Source organism: Natator depressus, chromosome 5, assembly GCF_965152275.1.
Source record: "Natator depressus isolate rNatDep1 chromosome 5, rNatDep2.hap1, whole genome shotgun sequence".
NCBI lineage: Eukaryota > Metazoa > Chordata > Testudines > Cheloniidae > Natator > Natator depressus.
This window is the reverse complement of record NC_134238.1, coordinates 88,995,609-89,022,986: the sequence shown is the minus strand read 5'-3', so window position 1 is coordinate 89,022,986 and position 27,378 is coordinate 88,995,609. Positions and strand designations below refer to the sequence as shown.

Here is a 27,378-nt window from a genome sequence, read left to right as displayed (position 1 = left end):
GTGCTTGGGATGCTTTTGTTAGTTGTTTAAAAAAAAAAAATCTCATCCATCTCTTCTTCCTAGTTAGGTGATCTATAGTAGAATCCTACCATGACATCACTCTTGGTTTGTTTGTTCATTACCCCTTTTACACCTACCCAGGAACTTTCAACAATTCCATCTCCTATTTCCTTTTCAATCTCAGTGCAAGTGTATACAGTTTTGATATATAAGGTAACACCTTCTGAGCCAGCTGTACCCTTCTGGAATATTATCCCACCAAATCTCTGTGATGCGAACTATGCCATAGTTGTGTTTATTTCTAGTTCTTCCTGTTTGTTCCCTATATTTCTTGCATTAATATACAGACATCTATGATACTGATCTGATATCCCTCTCTTGTCTCTCCCTTGTCCCCGGGGTTCTAGGTTTTGATCTTAATTACCATCACATTTGCTCAGCTTACAATTAAAACATTTTTTTTCCCAGCCTTACAAACTCAAAAGGTATTCATAGGCTAATAGAGTTTAAGGCCAGGAGAGTCTGACTGCCTGTATGACACAGGCTGTTCAATTTCACCGGTATGTTGAGCCAAATAACTTACTTATTTGAATGAAGCGTAGTTATGGCGCAACTGCAAAGCTGTAGCGTAAGAGCACTATTTTTATAGGCACTTGATGGCTATAACTACAGGCTGTTCCAGAGGCAGCTACTTTACTCTCTGATCCCATGTAATTTACAGAATTTCACTTTTTTCATTTCACCTTTAAAAGCAAAATGGGCCTCTGTTACCTTTAGGGAGAAGCAGTGTATTCACATTTATATAAACACTTCTCAGTTAAGCCAACATGTAACAAAAGGAAGAGGGGGAAATCTCATTAAGGAATTTCTTCTAGACCTAGATCATGTAGCTGTCTGGACAAAACGACTTACAAGGGGCTAATTGCTCAAATCAACTGCACAGCAGTTCCTTTAATCAGTATTTGCACATGAGCTAGTATGATATCCAAGCACCTTACAGCAGGTACATCGGTCTACCATCCAGTCTAATCATCATTAATCTCTGACCTTCCCTCTAGGCAAAAATGAGTGTATAGTAAATTGTTTATCATAGCATTTACACACATTTAATAGAGTTGGGTCATGTTCCAAACCTGGTAAAGTTTCTTTAATTTCTTGTGGAAGAGAGTTCCAAAACCATGGACATGGAGCTGACAGCACTACCCTTGGAGCTGACAGTTCCACTGTTCCTGATCAGAACTGCCATAAAATCATGGTAACAAAGAGCCTGTCTTTGAGGAGCTTGGGTCTAGCCCTTTCAAGAAGCTTGAAGATCATGGCCAGAATCTTTAAATGTCTTGATACTCCAACTCTTATAAACCTGTTTCCAAAGCACTTGTCAAGTCAAAATGGTAATATAGCAAGCAAAGCAGGCACTTCATAGACTCTCTGCAAAGTTTTGCCTACCTCATTGCCCAGAATTACTATAGGGAAGGTAGGTTGGTTGGTTGGTTGGTTACAAGAGGGTTGAAAATTCATTCAAAGCAACAGTACACAGTAGTCTTTGCTTGAGGCAAGCAGATGTTTTGTGAAAGTCAGGAGTGGCAAACTCCTGACTGAGTTTATGCCTCACTCTAAGCCAGTTCTAAGAATAACAGTTGGATTAAAAAGCAAGACCAGAAGGCAAGATGAGCTGAATTTTTCATTTTGCAGGAAATTATGCAATTTTAAAACTCTGTGTTCCAAAATGGAATAGAAACATTTACATTTCCCACAAAACAAAAATTCCAAAGCCTTCATTTTGAGTTGATTGAAACATTTTGTTCTGAGCTTGACTAAGTTTATTATAAAACACTTTTCTAAATTCAGCTGGAATCTACAAAGGGACCATCACTCGTAAACAACATTTAGCTTTCAACAAATTGACATTGATCGTAAAGTGTTCTGCTGGACAACTTCTTACCAGCTCTACAAAATGGTTTAATTGAAGTTGAAGCTGAACACCCAAAACTGGCAGACTAAATATATTAGAAAGCAATAATTAAGTTAGTTAACTTCTCTCCTATGTAAATTCAATACAAAAATACTTTAGTGCACTGACCTCTCTACTTCTCCGCATTGTGGAGAATTATTGTTACTAGACTTCCAGGCAAACTGGACTGCTCACTTTCAAAGGAAACCACCTTCCACTGGAAATACACAAGCTGGTCAACAGGTAACATGTTAAACTAGAAATAACTTCTGTACTGTATCACATTTACAGAATACATGAATTAGAAATTGGGTAAATGAACCAGTTTTTTTCTCTTCTCCCCCCCACCCCCGCACTAGGAGCTAACATTGAAAGTAAACCAACCCTGTTTAAAATAAGTTAAATACACACTGAGAAGGATTTAGTTTTATTTTAAAATGTTTTTCTAAAATTGATCAGGCTTCATTGCAAAAACATTTTGAACAAGAACAAAAATCAGTTCCCCTCCCCATCAAGTTCATAACTTCATTCAGGAAACTCAAAAAGTGAGTACAAATGGTTTTAGGCAATATACAAAGTTGTTTAAAACCACAGTTCTGAGTAAATCTAATTTCTCTTGCCCCACTACAAAAAGCTTTAGTTCTAAAATTCTTTTCTATACAGTTGACATAAGCCCCTCGCCTTTTACATTTTTAAAAATTACAGTTAGAATCTGAATCCTTCAAAAACCATTTAGAAAGTAAGTTTTTATTTACAGATGATTCTGTACCCCCATGTAATGGATGACAGTCATAAATTAATGTCCACCTTATCTTTTTAAGCTGTCTGAGCAGCTTGATGTGTAATATTACCTAATGGCTGGAGAGTTGGGATAGATAATTTAACTTTTTACTAAAAACTGCAACTACTGCCAAAGGTAATACATTCCAACTTTGGCCACATTTTTAGAGGTGGTGTCCTCTTGTGTCTCTCCCATTCCTCTGTCACTCTACAAAATGCCTGTGTTTTTTCCTTAAGTTTGTATAGCCTAACCCCAAACCATGAACACAATGTATTGTGAGAGGAAAAGTTTCAGAAATGTAATATTTCTGTGTCTGGCTTTATTACTGTATAGACGGGAACATTGCAATGCCTTTCTTAGGACAATTTAAAGTTACATTATTCAGAAACTCTCAACTCACGTACGCAAATCTTGTCTATGTGCATTCATTTATATATAACAAAGGCCAGGTTTAATGCAGCTTCTGAGCACAGCCCTATTTATTGTCTGGCAACTACCTTTATTTAAGATACAAAAATATTGTGCTCAAATTATTAAAGCCAGAATATTGGCACTGTGAGCTATGGCATACAGTACATAACTGGAAAGGAAATAAAGTGCATGAGTAGTGAGTTAAGCATCAGATTTCCCTCGCTGTTAGAGTATAACTTAAATGCAGTGTGCAGTCCTTTGTACAATTCAGTCATGCCTACTACCTCTTCTCTCCTCTAATTGTGTTTTACTGTCTACTGTTCTGCATTAGTATCTCAACTCTTGATTTGGATTTGTTCGAGTTATAAAAATAGTCGTCTTGAACAAGCAGTTACAGGATACAAGCTGCTTTCATTTTCTTTTCTCTTGCTGTCTGACACACTGGACTATGCCATACAGGCGACCTTCAGTATCAGGATCCAAATCCCTGTAACCTACCCACTTTTAGCGATCAGGATTTACAAGTGGAATCAAGGACAAAACCTCAGGGGTAGCTGAGAGAGTGTGAGATACTAATAGTTTTAAAACAGCATGGTGGAGAACTCTCTCTGATAGATGGTGCGGTGGACTTTCCACACTTTAAACTCCTGCTTCAAACAGGCACCTTGCAGTAACAAGCAAGGCCAGCGCTCCCAAAGCTTTCCTAATGGCACGAGGAGGTATTGTATGTTTGTTTACCACAGTGAGTACATTCAACATGTTACAGTAAAAACATTGTACACTAACAGTGAGAAAGTATTCTGTTATGCATAATATAACTTCAATGTGTTCAAGTTTACTCATGGAGTCCTACATAAAAATGTCTTTAAATGCAGTGGTGAATGGGTGAAGTAAGGAATATACATGGCATGCCATTTTAGCCTTCCCTCAGACAGACAGCGGTAGCTTCAAGACCTGCAAGTCAGTTTTACAGAAACCAAATCCTCTGACTAAAATGAGTTGTACAAGCTAATCCACACCACCTTGCTAGCTTTGTGAATGCAGGTCCAGCCTCTTTGAAGTGACCTCCAATGGAAACCATGCTATTCTTCTGTGGTGAAGAGAGATATCATTAACAGGAGGGGGGGAAAAGCTATGCAAAAGCCCTGTAGTAGTTTGAGAGGGTCAGGTCAACTATTCCAGCCTTTGTGGTGATAAGGACTAAACGTACCATTTACTGGGGGAGGGTTAGTCTAAGTTTAGCATCTGAAGCACAGGTAGGGATTCAATATATGATCTTAGAATTACTTTGTTTCCCCTACTTCATGCCATTGTTTTATGATCGTACAACTTGGCTGACTGTTTAAAAGTATTACAATTATTGCTAGCTAATTAAGGTTTTAAAACAGTAAAAAAAAAAAAAAAAAGTTTGACAGAAGTCAGAATTGCTTTAAACAAACCTCTGTAAGAGACAAAGTATAATTTAAACCATTGAAGCAGAGTACTAAAACTTCACAACAGCGATCTACTTTATTTGGGACCCTTTTAAAGCCTTGAGATGGCAATCAAGCATTCTAGCTTCACCTGGACCTTTATGGTTGGATTTGTTTGCAGGTGATTGAGTCACATATGGTGTACTTTCTTATTCACAGCTTCTGTCTTTCCTCTTCACCTTGGTCAAATAAGTGGTTCTTCATATTCAGATCTTCAGGATTTGGGGCTAATAAGGGAGGAAGAAAGTAAAATTCTTAATACTGTAAGAGTTGGAATAATTGACAGATTTTTGCATTTGTAAGATGTGGAACAAAGCAAGAGAAACAATATAGTCCTTACTGAAAGGATTGGGTCATAGTAGAATAGTGCAATATCACAAGTATCCCATTATGGTTTGCTTTTACATATACCATGAAACTGTACTAAGTGCCCAGTTCTCTCATCTCATGTAAATTGGGAGTAACTTCACTGAAGTCTTATTGCACCAGAGTAAAACTGTGATAGCAAAATCTGGCCCCAGCTGTATTCAGAGCAAGCACAAAGGCATCAGAGTTAACTAAACTGACTAATAGAAAGCCAGTCAGTTTCATCCCTCCCAAAACCCTTTAAAGGGACAGTTCTAAAAATACAATATACTGTGTACAAGAGGATTTTAAAAAAAAACAGGTTTTTACCATGCAAATTATTTTCATTGCCTGCCAGTGCTGCTTGCTTGTCAGTTTCAGATTCAGCCTCATTCTCATCTGAGTTGTAGTCCACTGCTATGTTGTTCTGGTTTGCTGCTTCAGCTCCCTGTTTGTCTATAAAGATATTTCGTTTCATTAGTTATTGGCCAGCAACTTGCTACAGCTGCAGTAGAGCACTGTTGCTAGAAAAGCAGTCTCCCTCATACTCAAATTCTACCTGTTGTAGAGTTGATCTTAAACCTTTGAAATTTGATTATTCTCTGCTTAGAGGTTCAGGTCTCAGCTATTCTTACTTGCTGCAGTTGCCTATCCAATTTCAGAACTAAGTTTGCTATAACCCTTGTATATAGAAGGCTTGACAGCATGAGATATGTAGGGCTGGAAGGGACCTTCAAGAGGTCATCTAGTCAATTGCTCGTGCTGAGAGGCAGAAATGCATACACCAAGACCATGCCTGCTGACATATTTGTCTAATCTCTTCTTTAAAAAGCTCCAAATGACAAGGATTCCATCACCTCCCTAGGTAACCTGCTCCAGTACTTAACTATCCTTATAGTTAGATATTAGGAAAAACACTCTCACCTAATCTCCCTTGCTGCAAATCTGTCCAATGGACAGATTAAAATTCCCATACCACAGGATGCTAAGCAAGTCAATGTTCAGCGGGATAGGAAGAGCAAGTGTTAGTAGAAGGTTACAGAAAGAAATGGTAAGTGGCAACCAAAGGAGGACAGTAGCAGCTATTAGTGGCACATGCAAAGGAGAAGAATAATGAACAGCTTCCTCTGTTCAGCAAGATGTTTCCAACAAGCCACAGGCCTTCAGGATTCACAATGGTAGTCCACATATGACAGCCTTGCAAGCCTGTTTGGCTAATGACTCGGGACAAGTAACGAGTTTGGTAGGTAAGTAACAGTTTTATCATGGTGAGTGTGGGCAAGGAGATTTTGTGTGTATGCAGGTAAATCTTCATGACAGTTCTGAAAGACTGATACGAATAGTAAGTGTTGTATGTAAAGGTAGCCTAACTACATGTATCACGTTCAAGGAGCATAAAAGATTGTAATGAAGTTCAGAAAACTAATCTTGGGCTTCTTGCTTTGACTTCGCTTTATCTGCAAGAGACTACGCTCTAGTACCTGGAAAGCAGAGAACGGGTTTGCAGCAAAACTGGGAGTGGGGGATTCTTTTCATTTTGCTACAAATCAGACAGTCTTCATTTTATGGCCTGTGTGAACTCTTCTGCAACATCCCGTTGCCTGTGTGCTTTTGATTTGTACTCTAGATGAAAGTCCAGATATAGCTGAGAATGTTGTCACTGAGACTGCGCCACTAGCAATAATGACTGCAGCTAGAAGTTTTGATGTACTTAGAGCCTTAGGCTGCCAAACTAGTGTAGCTGCGCCATGTATTGATAAGTAGGCCTGGTACCTAATAATAAAGATGCCCATAAAGACAATGATTGTACATCTGTCTGGTCTCCACTGTTCAGAAGGCAGTAGGGTGGGATGTCAGCAGGTGGGGTTCTAATCCCAGCACTGACACTGATTCACGGAGCAAGTTGCTTGAACTCTGCTTCAGTTTTCCCAGCTGTACAATATGACTAATACCCCAGCACCACTGTGAGGTGGGTAGGATTAGTTAACACTTCAGAAGCACTTCTAGAAAAGCTGTACATTTTCAAAGTTATTTTAATACACAATATATGACTACCTGCCCATTGTCGCAATGTGTACATGCACCACTACACTTTTAGATGGAATGTCTGACCTCCTCAGGTGTCTATGATCATGTGCCTTTCAAGAGCATAGCCCATACTGGATATAAGCCTTGATATCAAGGCGCACAAGCTACCATTAGTATTTCCGTAGTGTACCCTATTCTGGATTTGTACTTTTAGCTCCCAGCTAGAGACATTTCTTCAAAATGCTTGGAATGCACCAATGGCAATGGAAAAAATTCAGGCCCCACCTCCTTCACCTGAACAGTCTATGGATGCTAAATGTATTGTGCATTTTGGGCTAGATAAATAAAGTTGGAGGATTGTGTACTGTAAGTGATAAAGTACTGCAGTATTTACCAAAGAAAGCCTCTGCATTACTGAGTTCCATAAGTGAAGAATGCTTATTAGGTATGGACTAAAGATTAAGATGCGCTAATGCAAAGAAAAAAAAAGCCACATAAAAATATTTGTGGCTTCTTTAGAAGGGGGGGAAAAAAGCATTTGTGCCTGCAGAGTGTATGAATATTCATGCACACGCAATTTGTGGCTACAACTTTGGTTCCCTGTTCATTGTCCTCCTCCAAGAATTGCACGGAATTAATTTTACAGTCATGACAGGTTTCTATTTTCACATTGTCTGTACTATAGTCACTTCTCCCACCTTTCAGCATCGTAGGGCTGTTGCTTTGGAATTGAAAACATGAAGAGGAAATGTGAAAGATTATTATTTTAAGATATCTGATCATATTTCAAGAGGTTTTTTTACACACGCGTGTGTAAATAAATATGGATAGAACGTATTCAACTAATGTACAAAGACTCAGCAAGTGCTTGTTAGCACTAAAAATGTAGTTACATTTAGAGTGTTGTTATAAGGCTCTCTTCACACTAGAAATTTTTGCCAGTATTGTAATGTCAGTTAGGGGAGTGATTGGCTTTTTTAATTACGTTTCTATAACTGGTATCAACTATATTCAGCAAAAGCTGTATCAACGCTAGGAATGTGTGTCAGTACAGTGTTACCAGCAAACCTTTTCTAGTGTAGCCATGGGCTATAATTGAAGCCAAAGATGCAGGTCTGCTTAAAAACACACTTGCTAAATGTTTCAGCCTTTGGGCTTAATCCTGCAAGATTCTAAAAGCATCAATGGAAGCTGAGGGCACGCACCAGCTACAGGAAACTCAATGCTTCACAGAAATCAAACCCACAGAAAGGACAGAGCCTAAGGACAGTTACTATATAGGCAGGAGAAACTCTGGCTGGTAAACACTGAGCAGTGAACTAAAACATTATGGCTCTAGTTCACCAGGCATGAAGTAATACAGAGTAAATTCAGACTGCTTTGTCTCCAGGTACATATATAGGTAGTGCAAGTTTGCCAAGGTCACATCCAACACAAATATTACTACTTAAAAGAATTTCCTATTAAAATAATAGCAGGGGTTTTTTCCAAACCAACAAAAACATTTCACCCCCACCTCTCATAGATTTATTTTAATAGGTCAAATCCTACTAGAATTACTCATAAGGAGTCTGACTGATGTCAATGGACTTACTCGTGTAGGTAAAAGCGCGAGATTCGGCCCAACATCTGTACCAAACAGGCAGGACTGTGATCACAGTAGCAATTTGGACCCAAACCACTCCAGAATACAACAAACAAGCAGAAGAGATGGAAACAAACTCCAGCTTCCACCCACAGAGCAACAAAAGCAGGTACCTTGTCTCTGAGCACCAGTCTTTCACATGACAGACCACTGCATTGTGGCATTTTAGATTTTATATTAATCATTTCTGCAGCAGGGAAAAAATGACCCTTGAAACATTCTACAAGATCATTGGATCTAGCTGCAAGTCACTTGGCAACTAGATAGCCTGAGTGAGTCTTTGTACTAACCATCCTGATTGGGCTCCTGGTCATCCAGCTGAGCATCATAATTTAAGAGGTGCTCTCTCTCCACTTCTTCGTTGGCAGCATTTTCTTGATTGACAGCATGGCCTGCAGGTAGTTCTTGCATTTTGACAGACTCCCTTTCTGCATCACCTTCTTTAGGAACATTTACCCCCTCATATGGATTCGGTTCCTTTCCTAGTTCAGGAGATAGTTCTTTGTGATTCGTGGCACTCTTGACTGAATCATGTGGGGGTCCTTGATCAACAAAAAGCTTCTCATCTTCTGTTTTAGTCTCCTCTTTGTTCACTGCAACCAGATCATGTATTTCTTCTGTAAAGCAATGTAATGACAGTTTGTGCACTAAGCAGAGTTTTGGCCCTAGCAAAACTTAAGCCTTTAAAAAGCTAGAACAGAATCAACTGCCCTCTGCCCACCCACATTCAATTTTTTTCCTGTGCAAGGACATCTCTTTAAGCTGCATCAACTCGAACAGCTGTATAGGCATAAATCAGGATACCCTAACTTAAAGGTACTATTAGAAACCATTGCAGGATTTGTATTTCATAAGGGCTTTAAAGTCTGCATAGTCTTTGTTTTATGGTAAATAGGGAAAAGGTCTGAATCCCTTTCAGGTTATAGTGAGAAGATCAATTAATAATTGGACTTGCAAAGTAGAATTATTTAAATACAGAGTTTTAATGTTCTATGTAAATGACTATTCTCACAGCATTAAAAGTGTAAAAAACGTGTGGGTGGGTGGGTGCGTGTGCACTTCTCTGCTAGCAATGCAACTGGCTTTAAACAGAGTCAACCTACAACAAGGTTGACCAGATGTGAGTTCTACAAATAGCCTGTAGTAGCTGCTTTCATCTTTAATATGGAGATGGCAGCTCAGGGACACTACTGGTCCCAGCATACACTGCTGTGTCATTTTCGCCATGTATCTGTATTCTTACAGCGTTTTGAGATACAATTCACAAGAAGCTCCCTATATAAAAAGTCACATTGAAATACTAGCCCTCTGGAACGAGACCTGCAATACACTCAGAGTTGTATTTTAAGAAAATGTGGTAAAAAAAAATTAAAGAGGAGACTGAATGTCAAACACATATGATGCTAAGCTGAGAACCTGGCAACTATTCATTCATTCATTTATATTCATAGAGTTTAAGGCCAGTAGGGACCATTAGAGCATCTAGTTTAAACTCCTGAATATCACAGGCCCTTAAATTTTCACCCAGTTACTTCTGTATTGAGACCAGTCACTTGTGTTTGACTCAAGGATAACTTCCAGCACTTGCAGATGGGTCACACCTACTAAAACAAACTAATGTTTTAGGCTATTAAACTCAAGCCCTTGTTTCAGAAAGTCTTCAGAAAAGAGAGCATCTTTTCCATAGCAAATTAGGGATACTAATTTAGGCCTGCCAAACACAACATTGTCCTATTACTTGCAGTGTATACCTCGGGCTAGATTCACAAAGATTAGGCACCTCATTGTCACTTCAAATGTCTAAATCCAAAATTTAAATCCTCAGAAACTCAGCTGCCACCTAATCTGTGCGAGACCCAGGTTCAAATCCCCCTCTGCCCAGTGTGGAGCATGGACTTAAAGACAGGTTTCCCCCTTCCCAGGTGAGTGCCCTAACCACTGGGCTAGCGGGCAGGTCTCAATCTTTTTCCTGCTGAAGCGAGTATGCAATAGAGCAGGGACAGGAACCTGGGTGAGTGCACTAATCACCAGGCTACAGAGTCACTCATTCTTTCTCTGACCCACCACCACTGTTTTTTGCAAGAAAGGCTCCTAAGTCCAGTCAGTCCTAACTCCAGGAGAGGGTTTAGAGGTGGACGCTTAAGTCCTTTTAAGGAGCAAGACTAGTCCCTGCACTTCTCCTCAGTGTTTCCTATTGCCTATCTTAGGCAGCTCTCCACTTAGCTTGCTGGCTTTTGTGGATCCCATTCTTAGGCACCTAACTCTTCCCATGCATCATATAGGGAGCCTCGGTACCTAAAGTTAGGTGTTTCAAAGCTGAGCCCAAGTCCTCTTTGTGGATCTAGCCACTACTACTATAATATATTCCTCTGCCAATGGAAGTATTTTAATTAAAAAAAATATTTTGACAGTCATTAGCAATTAACTATAAAACTTTCCATAAGGATGGAAAAAATACAATGATCAATGCGAGTCCACTGTACTAAGTTATATGCAATTTTTTTTACATTTAATTAAATTAAAATTCAATTAATTAGAAGCCGTTTCTCACCTCAGTTGCTATTAAGGTGTTAGTGATGTAATTAGCCAATCTTACCTTTGTCTCTATGAGACTCAATCTCTGCTACCTTTTTTATACTGGTTGTTGTCTTTGATGCTTCTACAGCTACATTTCCAGGAATTTTGTCCTTCTCTTGCTCCTTATCTCCTTTCTGCTCTTCCAGGTCACGCAGTTGGAGCTCTGGTCGATTAAAAGTTGTCAGCTGAATATTACCCTTAAAAGCATATACAGACACATGTGATTTGTCCATCCAAATGCTTATTCCTACGCTCCGATTTATATTTCATCTTTAATCCTGACTAGAGAAATCTAAATGCATCTAAAACCAATTCAAGAAATAGACTTGAACTGAAATCTGCACTGGAGTCAGAAGTAAAACGCAACCCTGATAAACAGGCAGTACCACAGTTTCCACACGCAGAGCAGTTTGGTATCATGCCTCTTCCAGTACTACTCCACCCCGTACCATCAGGGTCAGTAGTTGCTGTGCATCAGGGGCTATTGTTCTCTGAAGCAACGTTTCCGAGCAGGAAGGACATGTGCCTCCGGAGCACCAAGAAATAGTTTTGGATCCAGAACAGAGACAGTGCAACTTGCCCCCAGGCTGCCCTGCTGGGCTGGAGGAGCTACTAATGTTATTTTTTCCAAGGAGGGCTCAGCTTTCAATAAGTTTTGGGAACACTAATTTATGGCAGCCCAATTCAGATACATGAATTAGTTCAACCTGGACTGTTCTGATGTTACTAGTTAGGAGTCCTGCCCTCCTCCTCTGCACTCAATGCACATATTTTTGTTGTTTACTTATCGTAATGCCTGATCACAAGTTTATCCAAGCTCAGAGAGTGGGTGAGTGGCAAACGGATTAAGATGGACATCTTGTAAACCCCTAAATACCATCTCCTCCAAAAAAGTATTGTAATCCTTCATCCACCTCATTGGGACCATCTGCTTCTTTATCACACCTGTTGACCACCACCAGGACTGTTCACAAAGGCAGCTAACAAGTGTGGGTTTAGTATAGCAAATGCTTTACAAAGCCACAGAGGCCACTTTGGCTATCACAATTTGCTACAGCATGAGTGTTCATTGTGCACAGAGTCTCTGTGTCAAGTAACCACATAGCAGACATCAGCATCAGATGACAAGGTGAATCAGTCACAAAGAAATGTCAACTGAGCTCCAAATGTGGTATACAGAATATGGAATAGTCCAGTTTTATTTGAATCGTTAGGGGTATTCTGAGGTCTCAGATAAAGTGGTTTCAGATGAAAGGAGGAAGCTGGCGGCCTCACTATAAAGAAGCAACTCTCTGGTCCACCAAATCAGGAGTGCAGCAAAAGGAATGACAATTGGCTGGCTCTACTGGGGCATGCACTAAGAAACCCCAGGATAGAGGTACCCCAGGATTATGAGAACCAAGCTTCAGTTAATCAGGCTTCACTGTAATGCAATGGAACTAGGCTAAATATATAGTATCAAGAAAACTCCTTAACAGTGAGATCTGTTAAACTGTCAGTCTCCCCCAGCTAAGCAAAGCAAGGGCCACTGATTAATTTACAAGTAGGCTAGAGATAGAACACTAGAGCATATACCAGGAAACCCTTACTCTAGTGAACTGCTTAAAATTTAATGGCGGTAAAAGAATATCAGCTTAAAGTTCTGCCACTTTAGAAATTCAGCCATTGAAATTTTAGGTGCAGCAAAAAACAAAACAAAAACAAAAACAACTTACTCCTATGAGCATTTTACTGGCTAAATGCTAAACTGGTTTGCTTTTACAAGCATAAAACTGAGCAGCACTTTAAGTTTCTGCTGTCCTATATCAACTTCTTGCAATTTGAAAACTAGGCTGTAATAAAGCTCTTACTTCTCTGTACTTGTTTACAATGTATGCAGGAGAAGAACAATTCTACATAAGATCATAGAAGCCAGGGAGCATATAAAATATTTTATATGCCCGGTACATAAACTATCTATGCCAACAAATAGTGTAGAAAATCACACGCACTCTGCACAAAAAGTTTCCTGCCTGAGCTTCAGTAAAGCTAGAGATGAACAAATATTGGAATAAAGTATTTACAAACAATGTCTGAATAACACACACACAAATTCACTTGGACAGTATTTGCACCTTTGTGTATTATACAAACATTTATACAGCAATTTGTTTTCAACAATGTCCATGGAGGGGGGGGAATTCTTAACTATGAAAATGTTTGTTAAGGCTTATGTAGAAAGAGTGTGTGTGATATCTTAAAAATGTCCAATTTCAGTCAAAGTCAGGGCTTTGACTTGGGTGACCAAGCACAGCACAAAGAGCAAATACTCAACCCATTCATTTACTGAATAGTACAGAAGTAATCCAAAGGATTAAATAGGTTTGCACAAAATATTTGAACAATTTTTAACAATGAATAATTGCCAAACAGAAAAAAGGCTGAACTGGAATACATTTATTTGTGGTGCACAGCTGACATTCAACTTTCTAGGTAACTCTGAATAGAAGACTTTTCAGGCTCAACACAAACCATTTTTCATTCTTCAGATTACTTTATAAAATGAAACTGCAACACCAAAATCCTTTAAGGTACAATTAATGGCAAATTTGCTTTATAACATATTACTTTAAAGCTTATTTTTTTTAAACTTGTGTTTTAATTTTAATATATGAAATGCCATGCACTATCAGTATCCCGCCTCCTCCAGCAGCAGCTGCTCTTCCCACCCTCCTGGTGGCAGAGGCCGATCGCAGTTACTGCGGTAACTGGACTTTTGGTGGTCCAGTCAGCAGTGCTGATCAGACACAGCACAGGTCCCCTTTCACCTGGGGTTTCCGGTCAAAAACCAGACACCTCCAACCCTAGATAAGCCTCACTCAAAACAACAGAGGTCAAGCTGCAACTTCCTCATTTATTATCAGAAACACTAACCTCACAAGCTTAACAGGAAGATCTAGTACATTATAACAGAAAAAAATCATGAAAATCTTCTCCTATTTTATATATTAAAGGATCAAAGAGTAGCACCCTATGGGAGAAAGCAACATAGCACAGCTCCATTGACATCTTAAATAATGGTAAAACTGACTCTCTGCCAAAAAAAAAAAAAAACAAAAAACAAAACAAAACACAGGCTTACCTGGTAGTTTTTGTCGGAATTTTTCAATAAATCTTTGATTTCCTTGGCCTGTGGTGCCTCACTGCCTTTTTTTGTGATCTCATCTATCCTCTCTTCACATTGTTCTTTTAATTCTTTCATCTGATTGATGCACTGGGACCTTGAGGGAAAGAACAAGTAGCTTATAGAGGTACTGTCATTCCAACATCTCTAACAGACACACCTTTCTCAAAAAAAACAAAAAAACCTCACAAAAGGTGCATCTCTTTCCTTTTTCCATTTTGCTGATTTCCTACTCCTACATTTGCATAGTTTGAAAAAACAACAACAGAGAAAGAGGAGGTGAGGCTAGAATCATCTGAGGGGACATCTCCATGGGAAAGTTGTCCTGGTTTAACTAAATGTGTCACTCTACACTGGTTTAGTTAAACCAGTGCAAAAGGTGTGTTTTGGTTTAAACTAGGCTTATTTTTAAGTCAATTAGGAGCCTCTTATGTGTCTCAGGAGCAAAGACCAGAAATTACAATTTGACCTAGTAAGTTATCTTTTGACGGGAGAGGAGAAAATAATAAGGAACCAGGGAGATCTTGGATGCTGTTGTGACAATTGGGCCTACAAATTTACCTGAATTGTGAGCTCAACTGTAAAAAGTATGTAAAAGTTCATACAATGTTACATAACCTATAATAACAAATGTTGATGGGAAAAGGTATGAAAGGGAGATAGACAGACTGAATTAGTCTAAACAAAAAAGGACAAGTTGATATGACTCAAGGACTGTGTTGAAGTTATGGAGATGAGGAGCCGGAAGTTAATGAGCCAAAATCAATTAATGAGTCAGACATTAGGCCTAACTGATGAACAAAATAAAAAAGGGATAGGCTATGCCACCCATCGCTCCCTTTTTGGGTCCTTAAAAGCAAGAAATTTTGTGGGGAAAGCTGGAAAGAAAAAGAACAGAATGAAAGAACAGACAATGGCTATTGGAGCAAGCTTCATCACCATAGCTGCCACCCACACTGTTTTCTGGGACCCCAGGATTTCATCATCCTGATATGGAGAGGTGTCCTGACCAGACTGGGCCAGAGAGAGAGAAGGTCCCAGGTGATATCGCCACCCCTACCAGCTCCAGCTAAACCCAAACACCACCTGAGATGACAGTTATACCATCTTTGATACCATCTAAGAGACAGTCAAACAAGGGGGCTTTTCCTTCTAAGATGGATGTCAACAACAGCAGCAGCAGCAACGACATCTCCAGCCCATCTCAACTAACTTCTCTTTTCCCCAAAAGGCCAGTTATTACCACCTAAGACACTGTCAAACAGCAGGGGGGGGTTTCCTTTTAAAATTTTTCATCAAACAAACTGAAGACCTAACTTAATATTTTACATTTCAAATGCTATAGCTGTTTTTCCTTCTTTTCTGTATCTTTAATAAAAGATTTAAAAAAAATTTATTGGTGTGTTTGCCATGGTGCTAAGTAGGCTGACGAACCAGACCTTTTCCAACACCATTTAATGTTAGACAGCGGCGGGGTTATATTAACACTGTTAGCTTATTTCATTTAAATTAATATAATAGTGCCCATTCAGAAGCATTTTGTATTAGATATAAAATTACCATTAGAAAAAACAATGTTCTTTCAAAATGTGCCTCATTTCTGAAAATATACTCCTTTCTTAGTTCTTTACTGAAATGCCACTGCAGCAAGTGCCAAGAAAACGGAGGTGAACACTTTTAAAAGAAAGTCATGTTGCAAATAGCTCGGCTGGCATGTGACTCCTCAAGACGGATGGGGGAAATTACACATTTCAAGTACTAGCTGTAAGCCTTTAGGTATTGATTCTGCATAGAAACAGTTGGACTGATGACGTTCCCCTGGATTAATGGAATGTCAGGAGGTAGCTGATATTTTCCTCCCATGCCTACTGCATGAATGTAAGTTAATTTAGCAGGGATAGGGAAGTGCTTTAGTTTATTGTGTTGGTGGGCTCAGAACACTTCCACACACAGGGGCCCAAGAAGGACAGACAAATTTGCCCACAATAAACCGCAAAACAATTGCTAATGCGGCTCAGTTTAGTGCACCACTGAGAACCATGGGATATGTCTCCAGAAGTTCTAGTGCCTCACCCAGATTGCTGCAACACCTGTGTAGACATGGCAACACAGGTATGACTCAAGTGTGGCTTTGCAGTGTGGAGACTCAGATGGGCGTGGCTATCTCAAGTAAACTCTGCAGTGAAGACATATCCCAAGTGAGCAGGTCATTTGTTTTCAGTGTAAGAGTCAAAAAGGCACTTACTTCGCATCTAGAAAGGAAAGGAAGAAGTAGACAGATCTATTGTTGAATGTGTGACCTTTGCTAACATTTTGTTTGTGCTGCACCAGGAGAGTTCTGGCTTTACAAAAGCATGATTTAGCTGACTAACATCTAAATGTAAGAAAGTCATCAAACTAAAGGAAACACCTAAAATTAATAAGAGTGAACACCATGGACTGCAGAAAAACTGAGCACAGGCATGAGTTATATTAATATTAGTTTCTTAACTCCTGGGGGAAATAAGGAGATCTAGAATTGTCTTCACGTAATGTGGGAGATTTTGAGAATCTGCTGGGAGATCTGTAACAGGGTTCTAACTGTGGCCTACAAAAGCTGGCTTCACTCTCCTTTTTATGTGTGCTTACATACTGCACGTGCTAATAAAGCCAACTCATGTAACCACTTAGTTTTTAGTTGTTGCTGTAGGATAATTTTGGTTTTTGTGAAAGGTTGCAGATCAGCAATTCTGGAGATTAAAATCCTCTGTTCATGCACATGACAGGGAAAGTGCACAGGGCAGTAGTGCAAGCTTCTCCACATTGGCGGGGGTGATCAAAGTGCCCCATCCGCACCTGGAAAATCTACCGCTCGTAAATTCAGTCCCCCTGGTCTGTTCAACGACTGACCTCTCTGCCAATACTAAATAAAATGTGCCAATTACAGTAGCATGTTTGCTGTACAGAGAGCTGCACTGGCCACTAGGAACTAGACTGAGACCACCAACTCATTTCATATAGGCCACCAGAGAGCCACAGGGCCATAATGATTTTTCCACTTACTAGCGCTGCCGAGATTGCACAAATTATTGAACTCTTCATTTTAAGAACAGATTAGTTAGAAGAATATGCAACTGAACATTCAGATAAGAATTCAAGAGAACAAACAAGTTTGGGTGTTTTGTTTGTTTTTATTAGCATGTGGGTGCAGAGGGGAACATTCAGAAATACTTAGTTACCCTGTACAATTAAAAACAGATTTTTTTAAAGACAACTTTTATACACGTTTTATACAGGACATAGTAAAGATTACCCTAATGTCTACCTTAGCAATAGACTACCCTAATATTCCACAACTTGCTCGGCTTTTGTTTGCAACCCTAGTTTGTTAAAATGAAAACACACTCCAACTCCAGGAGAAGAGTTTTCAGGTTAAATCCCAGAATCCTCCTGTAACTCCTGTTGTTGGTCTGAGTGAATTCTAAAAGAAAAGGCAGGACTGCACATGTAGTATGAAACTGAGGATCTCTCGATTAGTCAGTTCCTGAGGAACATACTCTCCTTTTAACTGTAATACTAGTAAGCCCGTATACCTCACTGCTGACTAATGCTGATCCAAAGTCCATTGAAGTCAGTGGAAAGGATTCCATTTTGCAAACCTCCCTAATTAATGTATAATGGAAGATTTTCAAGACACAGAAGACAATTTGCCTAATTTGCCTTTTGTACCTTTGAAAATATCCCCCACATAAATAATCTTAACTTCTTCTGTAATCAGCACTCACTTAAAAAGCTCAGAAATCAATTCACATTCGATCCTAATCATGACTAATTCCAAAAGCAGGAAATGAGAGTTACAGAATTGAATTAAACAAAAACAAAACTACAGACTTACTTCAGAGCCATAGTCCCCACTTCATGAATCACTGTCACATTCTTGATTAGAGAATTCTTTTTAAAAGTATTTTGTAGCATCGTAAAAATTTAGAACTCAGTTGTCTTGCTATAAGTTTTTATTTTTGACAAACAACTCCCCCTTAGTTCTCCCTCTGTTTCTAATATAATGCAAATCACCATGGCTCAGTTTAGTTGACCTCCTCATTTGCGTGTAAGCACCCACTCATGGAGGCACACCACTGGGAGTAAGGTTTGTTGGATCAAAAAGGACAAAGGTAATCTGAGTGGCTAGTCAAATTTCAGGCGAGGGATACTCCAGTTGGAAGCAGAAATTGATGGAAGTCTGTTTATTTTTTTTAGGCAATCTTGTTTATTTACAAGGAATGTACAAAGTCCTGCTTCTCCAAACACAGGAGGAACCAAGCACAAAAGACACCATTTCTTAGCTTACAGTCTCAATCAAGCCTCTTTGGCCAACACCAGACCCAAAACCAAGAGCTCTCTCTAGCTTTTTCCAGGGTCACACAATGCTCACAAGGCTATTTCTTGGTTTTCTTTTCTGCTTCTGCCTCTCTTTTTTCTTTTTGGTTCTCAGTTTGTGTATATTTGGCCTTAGCCCACACACACACACACATCCGGTCACAATATCCAGTGGAACCCTTCCCCACACTCGGCAGAGTCTGTTAGGCTTTGTTTTACACGTGGCTCCTTAAGTGTTTCTGACGAAGATGGGCGCATTCACACATCAGTTCATCACTACCAAATTCACAGTCCATTTTGGTCAATTTAACGGTCACAGGATTTTAAAAATCACAAATCACAAATTTCATGATTTCAGCTATTTAAACCTGAAATTTCACAGTGTTCTAATTGTAGAGGTCCAGACCCCAAAAAGGAATTGTGAGGGTGTCACAAGATTAGCGTAGGGGAAGTTGCAGTACTGCGATCCTTACTTCTGCACTGCGCTGCCTTCAGAGCTGGGCAGTTGGAGAGCGGCGGCTGCTGGCCGGGAGCCCAGCTCTGAAGGCAGAGCTGCCGCCAGCAGCAGAAGTAAGGATGGCATGGTATGGTATTGCCACCCTTACTTCTGCGCTGCTGCCTGCAGAGCTGGGCCCTCAGTCAGCAGCTACCACTCTCTGGCTGCCCAGCTCTGAAGACAGCAATGCAGAAGTAAGGGTGGCATGGTGTAGTATTGCCACCCTTACCTCTGTGCTGCTACTGGCGGGGCACATAAAAGACCAGATTTCATGGTCTGTGATGCATTTTTCATGGCTGTGAACTTGGTAGGGCGCTACTCATAACATTACTATTGCTCCCTCTGCCGCTGATGCTGTCCTTTATGGAAGAGGAACTACCAGTCTGGTTTGTCTGTTTGTTTTAACTTTTCAGGGTTGGATTAAAAAACAAAGACAAACAAAAAAGAACAAACCTTTATAATCCAGAGGACATTCCTATTGCGATTACAACAATTTTAGAGCAGACCAGATTAACTAATTGAAACAAATAGGTCTGCTGCAGATTTTCCTGCTCTTACTTTTCTTATAACAAAACATTCAACTGGCATTTAGTCCAAATAATTGTTACCCAATGCCTTGTAATTTTGAGTGCAGCAGAAGTACCCTGCCTCATCTTGAGAAGACAGTACGACAAAAAGAACTATCACACTGAATCACAAGCACACTGAAAATACACTCTTTGTCCTCAGGAGTTTACTCTATGTGAAAGTGTTTGCATTCCTATCAAGGTGAAAGGTGAGCTTAATTACTGATCATGACTAATTCCAAGAAGAGGAAATGAGAGACACTATACTGAATAAAGAGCATTTTAACCTGCTGCCAATATACAGCAATGCATACAACAAAGACTCTTTCATTTTGTGGGCATGAAACCACATTTCTGCATTTCAATTTGCTAAGAACATAAGAACTGCTACAAGATCTCCTACTCTCATTCCTAGATGTAACAAATTCTTCTGAATGACTAGGTTGTGCTAAGGCTTTAACGAACAGTTTCCCTCCTAAAAGACAGTAGTATGTTTCCCACAAGATTCAGAACAAAATCTGTTAATTAGAGACTACTACAATAATTGATTTTCTCAATGTCTTCTAATTTAACATGCACAATTCAGAGCGGTAGCACTCCTGTCTGTATTGGAATATCTTTTGTTTAAATAAAAAAAAAAAAAGAATTTATACCCGGTTATGCTTCTGAGTAATTTTTGAACTGTATTTCTAATTTTAACCCATTTTCTGGTACTGAATGATACTATGATACTACCCCTCCTCATTTTCTCTGCTCACTAAATTTAAATTGAACTTGGAGGATTAGCAGTTCTCAATGGCAGACATGTAGGCACAGTGAAACTGCCAGTTCTTTAATCACCACCGCCTCATGTTATTTCATTATCACACACCATCAACCACACTATGCTAACAGCAATGTTTGGTTTTACTGCTCTTAAAATGAATTAGAAGATATTATTTATTTCCTCAAGAGTAAATAACATTGTTAAGATCTTTTTATGTTTGCCAACAAAGTAATTACTTCTTCCAAAGGCTCGATACACAAAGAAGATGGAAAATGATAATTCCTAAGCCTTTAGAATGTCTACGTCACAAGTTCTCTGTCCATACACATTTTAAAAGTGTGAGTTGCGCACTACTGAGCACACTTATGTATACATTTCTATGACTAATGAAATATGAAGTGGAATGCAGTGTTAAGGCGACAGTAAAAAGAAAGCACAACAGGTAATATAAAAAGTTAACAGCAACATTAAGTCTGACACATTATACTGCCTGTGAAATGTGCCATAAAAATCGTGAAAAGTATTTTCTACAGCTATAAAAATAAGAAACATATGAATAGAAACCATGTACTTCTGTACAATGCAACTTATGCAGTGATGGAAACAATTTCTGCCTTTCTTGAATGAGATTATAACTGGGCAACCATAAACCCAGAATATCTCTTGCACAGGTAGCCCATGGGAGGGGTCTCAGAAGGAGGAAAGCTCCAGAGGGATTCCGCACAGCTACCCCTGTTGGGGAGCTGGAACTGAAAAGGTCATGTTTCCTAACCCCTTCACCTCCACTCTTAAAACATGGCTGATCCCCAGAAGCCACTCAGAGGCCTAGCATCTCCACAAGTGTTCTGACCCCCACCAACCTGGAAGCATGGATTCACTGGGGCCACTCTACCAGGTCTTCAACCTGGGCCTGGCTACTGTATCCCTGACACCTAGTCTACACAGAAGACCATACCCTCTGAAGGGCCTTAGGGGGAAGGAGAGGGAGAGAGTTATGGGTGGATGGTGCCTGAGGCCCACTCTGTAATAAAAGGGGGAGTTTTGGGCATAGATTACCTCCTGTGTGTGAAGATCTGGGCCATTAGCATTAAAGACATCCCATTTAGGGTTTGGTATAAAACTGCTCTTGCAGGTCTCAGCCTTCCATGGGAATTGCTGGCAAATAACTGATCTTCACTGCCTCCATTCCTGTGTCTAGCAGAGGATTATGAAGCAGAGACCCAAAAGACATGATTCTGTCCTCCCCTTCCACACTTTTAAACATGCCAAGGGGTAGATTTGGCCATCTGTTGGGTTCAACAAATTTAGAAAACCAGGTTATGTGTACAAGGCCCACAAGGTTTCAATTTCATAAGGTCAGCAGTTGCGTAGTGTGACAAAGTTCCTCCTCTGCCTTGGTGGGTCCTGCACTTATTGGCAGATTTTCTCATCTCAGAGGTTCACGGCAGCCCTCAGTTTGGCCACTTTCGCGGTTCAAATCTGCCGTTCACTCAGTTAGCCTCATCACTGGCTAGCATGGGGAAAGGAAGAACAACAATCCCCGTAGTCTCTGCTGTTCCACCTAGTGGATCGAGGAACAGGCCAGAGACCTTCCCCTCTGGTGGAACTCACAGTCCAGTTCAACTCCTCCGGTACCAAGTAGGGAGTTGGGGGGATGGAGGGAACCCGCCCTCCACTCCGGGTTCCAATCCAGGGCCCTGTGGATTGCAGCTGTCTACAGTGGCTCCTGTAACAGCTGCATGACAGCTACAACTCCCTGGGCTACTTCCCCATGGCCTCCTCCCAACACCTTCTTTATTCTCACCACAGGACCTCCCTCCTGATGTCTGATAATGCTTGTACTTCTCAGTCTTCCAGTAGTACACCTTCTCACTCTCAGCTTCTTGCACCTCTTGCTCCCAGCTCTGCGCACGCACCACAAACTGAAGTGAGCTCCTTTTTAAACCCAGGTGCCCTGATTAGCCTGCCTTAATTGATTCTAGCAGCTTCTTGATTGGCTGCAGGTGTTCTAATCAGCTTGTCTGCCTTAATTGTTTCCAGAAAGTTCCTGATTGTTCTGGAACCTCCCCTGTTACCTTACCCAGGGAAAAGGGACCTACTTAACCTGGGGCTAATATATCTGCCTTCTATCACTCTCCTGTCACAGTAAGTAAACAGGGTGGGTGAGTCATCAGGAAATCAGTTGCTCTACAATTTATACAAAGTCTACAAAGTTTACTAATGTCACCTATCTTTGTCCATATATACAAGAAACAAGATAAATTGTTTCACAGCTATTTTAATTTAAGACCATCTGACAATTAACCTTCAGCACAAATTCTCTGGAGCTAGAAGTCTGAAAACCCATACCTAACATGCAATTCAAAATAAACTAAACAAAGCCTAGTAATGTATAACTATTTGAAAGGTAGCTTGAATCTGGGGCCTAATCTTGCGCAGGAGGTGCTTCACATACTAAATATCAGTTTTCAAGCCACAATTTACAAATGTATTGAGTACAATCAGCAGAACGAAACAAAACGGAACTGATCCTTCAGTTCTAAAGCAGGCAAAATTCATACTGACTTCCAGTTTGTATAAAAACAGCAGGATCAGGCCCATAATAGCAAATTTTTTCTTCTTGGTGACAGTTGTCAAGATTTATCAGAAACCAAACTAAGCTACTGCTTCTATAGGGTTTGACTTTTTCATTCCATTGCTGTGGAAGTACCAGTCCTGCCAGTATAGGAAGCACAACTTAACTTGCTGCTAACTGAGCAGAGATCCATAATAATTATAAGAATGAAAGCAAAGAAAGTTGCATTGGTTCATCCTTCCCAAGATACAGAGAAAGGAACATCAATGTTAGCAAGAAAGGGAAAAAAACAGAACTCATAATTAGTACAGGAAATAATATTTTCAAACAGCTTCAGTAGGAGGGACTAACTCCTAGTGAATACATGGAAGTGTTAAGGGTTATTGAAGTTCTTACCAGTGTCCCTGCACATATATTTCGTTATTCACAACTTACAATGCTTCAGCGGTACCTATTTCCATTGCTGTTTAGGGCACAGTGAAATCAACAGCTCAACCATGGCTTCCCATACTGGCAGATATCCACCTACCTCAAATTCATCACAAAAAATTCTTCAAATATTCCATCATATTTGAGTTAACAAGGACCTTCCAATTCATTAAGTCCTTATATAATTTACTGAGATTCCAACTCAACTCCAGAAAACTTTTCTGGCTTGCAGCGCAAGAGCTTGAAGATTTGGGGTTTTCCCTTGAAGATCAATAGCAAGCAAGCTGGAAGGACACTAACTGCCAAATAAACACCTCAAGGACTTTTCACTTCTATGGAAAACATGTCCACTTTGAATCTCATCCAAACATCACATGGCAGATGCTCTTTCCTCTTCCATAAATGGCGACTGAGACACCATCCTATTTCTCACTGTGGAAATTGACTTCAAACTATGGAGCACCTCATCAATCAGTGTCCCAAACAATCCACATCCCAGTGGCATCTCAGCTATCCACTCTGTGTCACCTGAAGCAATCAATTGGATTGCTGACCTAGACTTGGACATCTAACATTGCTGTTTTTAGGCATACAAAAGATGATGATGACAACGACTTCAGGAAACGTAACAAAAATCCGATTAAAGCCCTGGCTGGGACTTGGAAGATCTAAATTCAAATTCTGGCCCTCCCACAGACTTCTTGTGTGACCTTGGCAAATCACTTAGACTCTCTGTGCCTCAGTTCCTTATCTGTAAAGTGGGGATAATTGTACTTCCCTGTCTGCCAGGAGCACTGAGAGGAATACAAGTAAGAAATGTTTGTGAAGTGCTTCAATACTATGGTGATGGGAGCCACAAGTACTCACACAAATGAGCAGAAACCAATCAGGACCGTAGCTGGTATATTATTTTCCTTTTCTGAAAATGCTATCTAGTCTCAAAATATCTACTAGCAGCATTTATATTTTAAAACTGTAACTATGGGGGAAAATGCAGTATTCAAGTGCAGGTTTCAAAAGAATAATTTAGCTTATGACCTTTCATTCTGTAAGTCATGTATTTAAAAGAACAAACTTACATATCATAGGAAAATTTCTTCTGAAGGTTAGTCTGGTTTTTCTGAAACTGGTACACATCCAGTTGTAGCTTTCCGTATTCCTTCTGTAACTTTATCAAGTGTTCTGGGCCAAAAGAGGATTATTATTTTTAATGGAATATTATACTAAGATAAACAGATCCCTCCCTCCAAAATCAAAGATGCAAATTTGATAGTGAGAAAGCTCTATTGGCTACTTTTCTCAGTCTCCCAAATTCATGATATTTTGGTAGACCAAATATAGTGTCACATTGTGGCACCTGCTCAGCAGCAAAAACACAGAGGATGTAGGAGGCTTTTCTACCTAATACAGCCTACATTCTCTGCGTCCCCTCCTCCAAAGGGAGGGCTCTAACTCATCTATATTCTCTGGCTGCTCTTGGCCTGCAACCTAGCAGACTAGAGGTCACTGAAAGACTAGTCACTATAGTGCAGGCTACAATGGTAATTTTCCTACTACTTATCTAAATTAAAGTTACAACTCACTGTGACATTCTGTACCTCATGGGAACACCCTACACCCCCATGTTCATCCTTATAATATGATTGTGTGGTATCTAATGCAAAATTTGTCATGTCGGGTATCTTCAGAAGGCTCATGATGCACTGAGCATTGTTGTTATAGTGATGTTATTTTATAGTAATGTTATAGGTTATAATTTCATGTACATAGTTATGAGGCTGAAAATGTATCCTTATGGCTTAAAGCAAGCCCAGGCAAAAACTCTCTAAGAGCAGAGGGGCAGTTCACACTTCATCAAGGCATGTATGGGAGAAACCCAGCCCAGCCTCACAGGAACAAAGGATGCTGGCCTAGGCAGCAACAAAAGGATCTGTTAGACTCTCAGTGAGTCACCCCCCTTCCTTTGGTCAGTTTGGGACTGTAATGAGGTAATGCTCACCTGACTCTGAAGGGGGGGGGGGAGAAGCCAAGAGGGAAGAAAGAATATGATAAAAGGGAAAGACATTTGCCATGCTCTCTCTCTTCCACTTCCATCTACAGACATCACCACCAAACAACTGAAGCGCTGATCAAAGGGGAGAGCCTGGCTGAAGGGCAACCAGCCAGCCTGTGGTGAGAAGCATCTAAGTTTGTAAGGGCATTAAAAGCGTTAAGATCAGCTTAGAATGCGTTTTGCTTTTATTTCATTTGACCAAATCCAACTTGTTATGCTTTGACTTATAATCACTTAAAATCTATCTTTATAGTTAATAAATCTGTTTGTTTATTCTACCTGAAGGAGTGCGTTTGGTTTGAAGCATGTCAGAGACTCCCCTTGGGTTAACAAGCCTGGTACATATAAATTTCTTTGTTAAAGTGATGAACTCATATAAGCTTGCAGCATCCAGCAGGCATAACTGGACACTGCAAGACGGAGGTTCCTAGGTTTGTGTCTGGGACCGGAGATATTGGCTAGTGTCATTCGGTTGCACAATTCAAGGAGCAGCTTACATGCCAGAGACTGTGCGTGAACAGCCCAGGAGTGGGGGTTCTCACAGCAGAGCAGGGTAAACCTGGTTCCCAGAGTCAGGGATTGGAGTGACCTAGCAGATCACCAGTCCAGATAACACCAGAGGGGAACGTCACACCCTCTGTAACAGCAGTTTACAGTTCACAAAGCAGGATTGTTTGTAAGTTAGTAGTTTTCTGTGGTGGAACCTCCTCCATCATGCTGTGACACCCTGAATGCTTTGCTCCCAACAAAAAGCTTTGCGTCAGAAAGCTGAGCACATCAGAGAGGCTGACAACTGTATTTACCAATGGCCCAAATGCTAGAAGTCATAACTCACTAGCAATGATTCTGAAAGTATCAAAGTGGATAATAATTAATAAGGCCAAATTTTCCTTTCAGATGTGTGTATTACTCCCACGGATGTCAATGCATCCATACATAGGAGTATAGAGTTTTAGAGTTGAAAGAGGGTTATACTATGTGGGTGGGAACAGAGAAGTTGTTCAAGTATATATTATTAATATAGGGGGAATCTGTTCTATTTATATTTCTTATTTTCTGCCATTAAGATCTAAGGCTGTGGAGTCCTGCACTAAGAGCCACATGGACCTTTTTGCCTAAACGGAGCCCCACTGAAGGCAGTATGGCATGAGCCCTGTACCCATGAAGAACCTGTACATGGTCAAGGTCTAGTTTATGGTGGTTCCTACACTTTCTCGTGGCTTTGAGTTGGAGAGCTCACACCCCTAAAAGACACAGGAGTAAGACTGAGTCTTTGAGAGAACTGGCTTTAAGTCTGATAATAATAGAACTACAATAAAAAGGTACCTTTTAGATTCTGGATAAATCGCTCATTTGTTGTTATGTTATTCATTAACACAGCCTGCGGAAAAAAAGTGAAATTGTATTAAAACAATGTTGATCAAACCACTTATTTAATAAAAATGTAATCAAGTAATTCTAGAGAATAAAGCAAAAATGTATTTCTAAGCAATATGATACAATTAAAAAACAAACACTGTATTAGGTGCAGTTGAGATCAGTTATGTTATTTCAATTCCTAGATTATGAAAAAAAACAAAAAAAATTTGTACTACCCAAGGCATAAATCAATGAAAGATCATCATTAAAAATAAAACATGACCACAACATTTTAAACAGGTTACTCACTGGAATTATTAGTTTAAAGAATCCACTGCTAAACACTTGTTTACCATTGTCTCCATTTCATGTTACTCTTACAATCACAGTGACAATCAGATTTAG

The 27,378-nt window shown here is 39.9% G+C and overlaps 1 protein-coding gene across 2 annotated transcripts in view; it reads right to left on the bottom strand.

The window, feature by feature from the left end:
• Positions 1 to 2,936: 2,936 nt before the first annotated feature.
• GOLM1 (golgi membrane protein 1) overlaps positions 2,937 to 27,378 on the bottom strand; it is a 57,755-nt gene continuing 33,313 nt past the window's right edge. The window contains exons 4-10 of one of the 2 annotated variants that reach the window (XM_074953168.1): positions 26,941 to 26,995; positions 24,641 to 24,743; positions 14,332 to 14,470; positions 11,230 to 11,407; positions 8,924 to 9,250; positions 5,291 to 5,416; positions 2,937 to 4,842 (exon numbers count right to left, since the gene is read on the bottom strand). In XM_074953168.1, coding sequence (XP_074809269.1) covers positions 4,769 to 4,842; positions 5,291 to 5,416; positions 8,924 to 9,250; positions 11,230 to 11,407; positions 14,332 to 14,470; positions 24,641 to 24,743; positions 26,941 to 26,995 — 1,002 coding nt within the window. In that variant the 3' untranslated portion in view covers positions 2,937 to 4,768. The remainder of the gene's footprint in view (positions 4,843 to 5,290; positions 5,417 to 8,923; positions 9,251 to 11,229; positions 11,408 to 14,331; positions 14,471 to 24,640; positions 24,744 to 26,940; positions 26,996 to 27,378) is intronic. The other variant, XM_074953169.1, reaches the window with a different exon arrangement.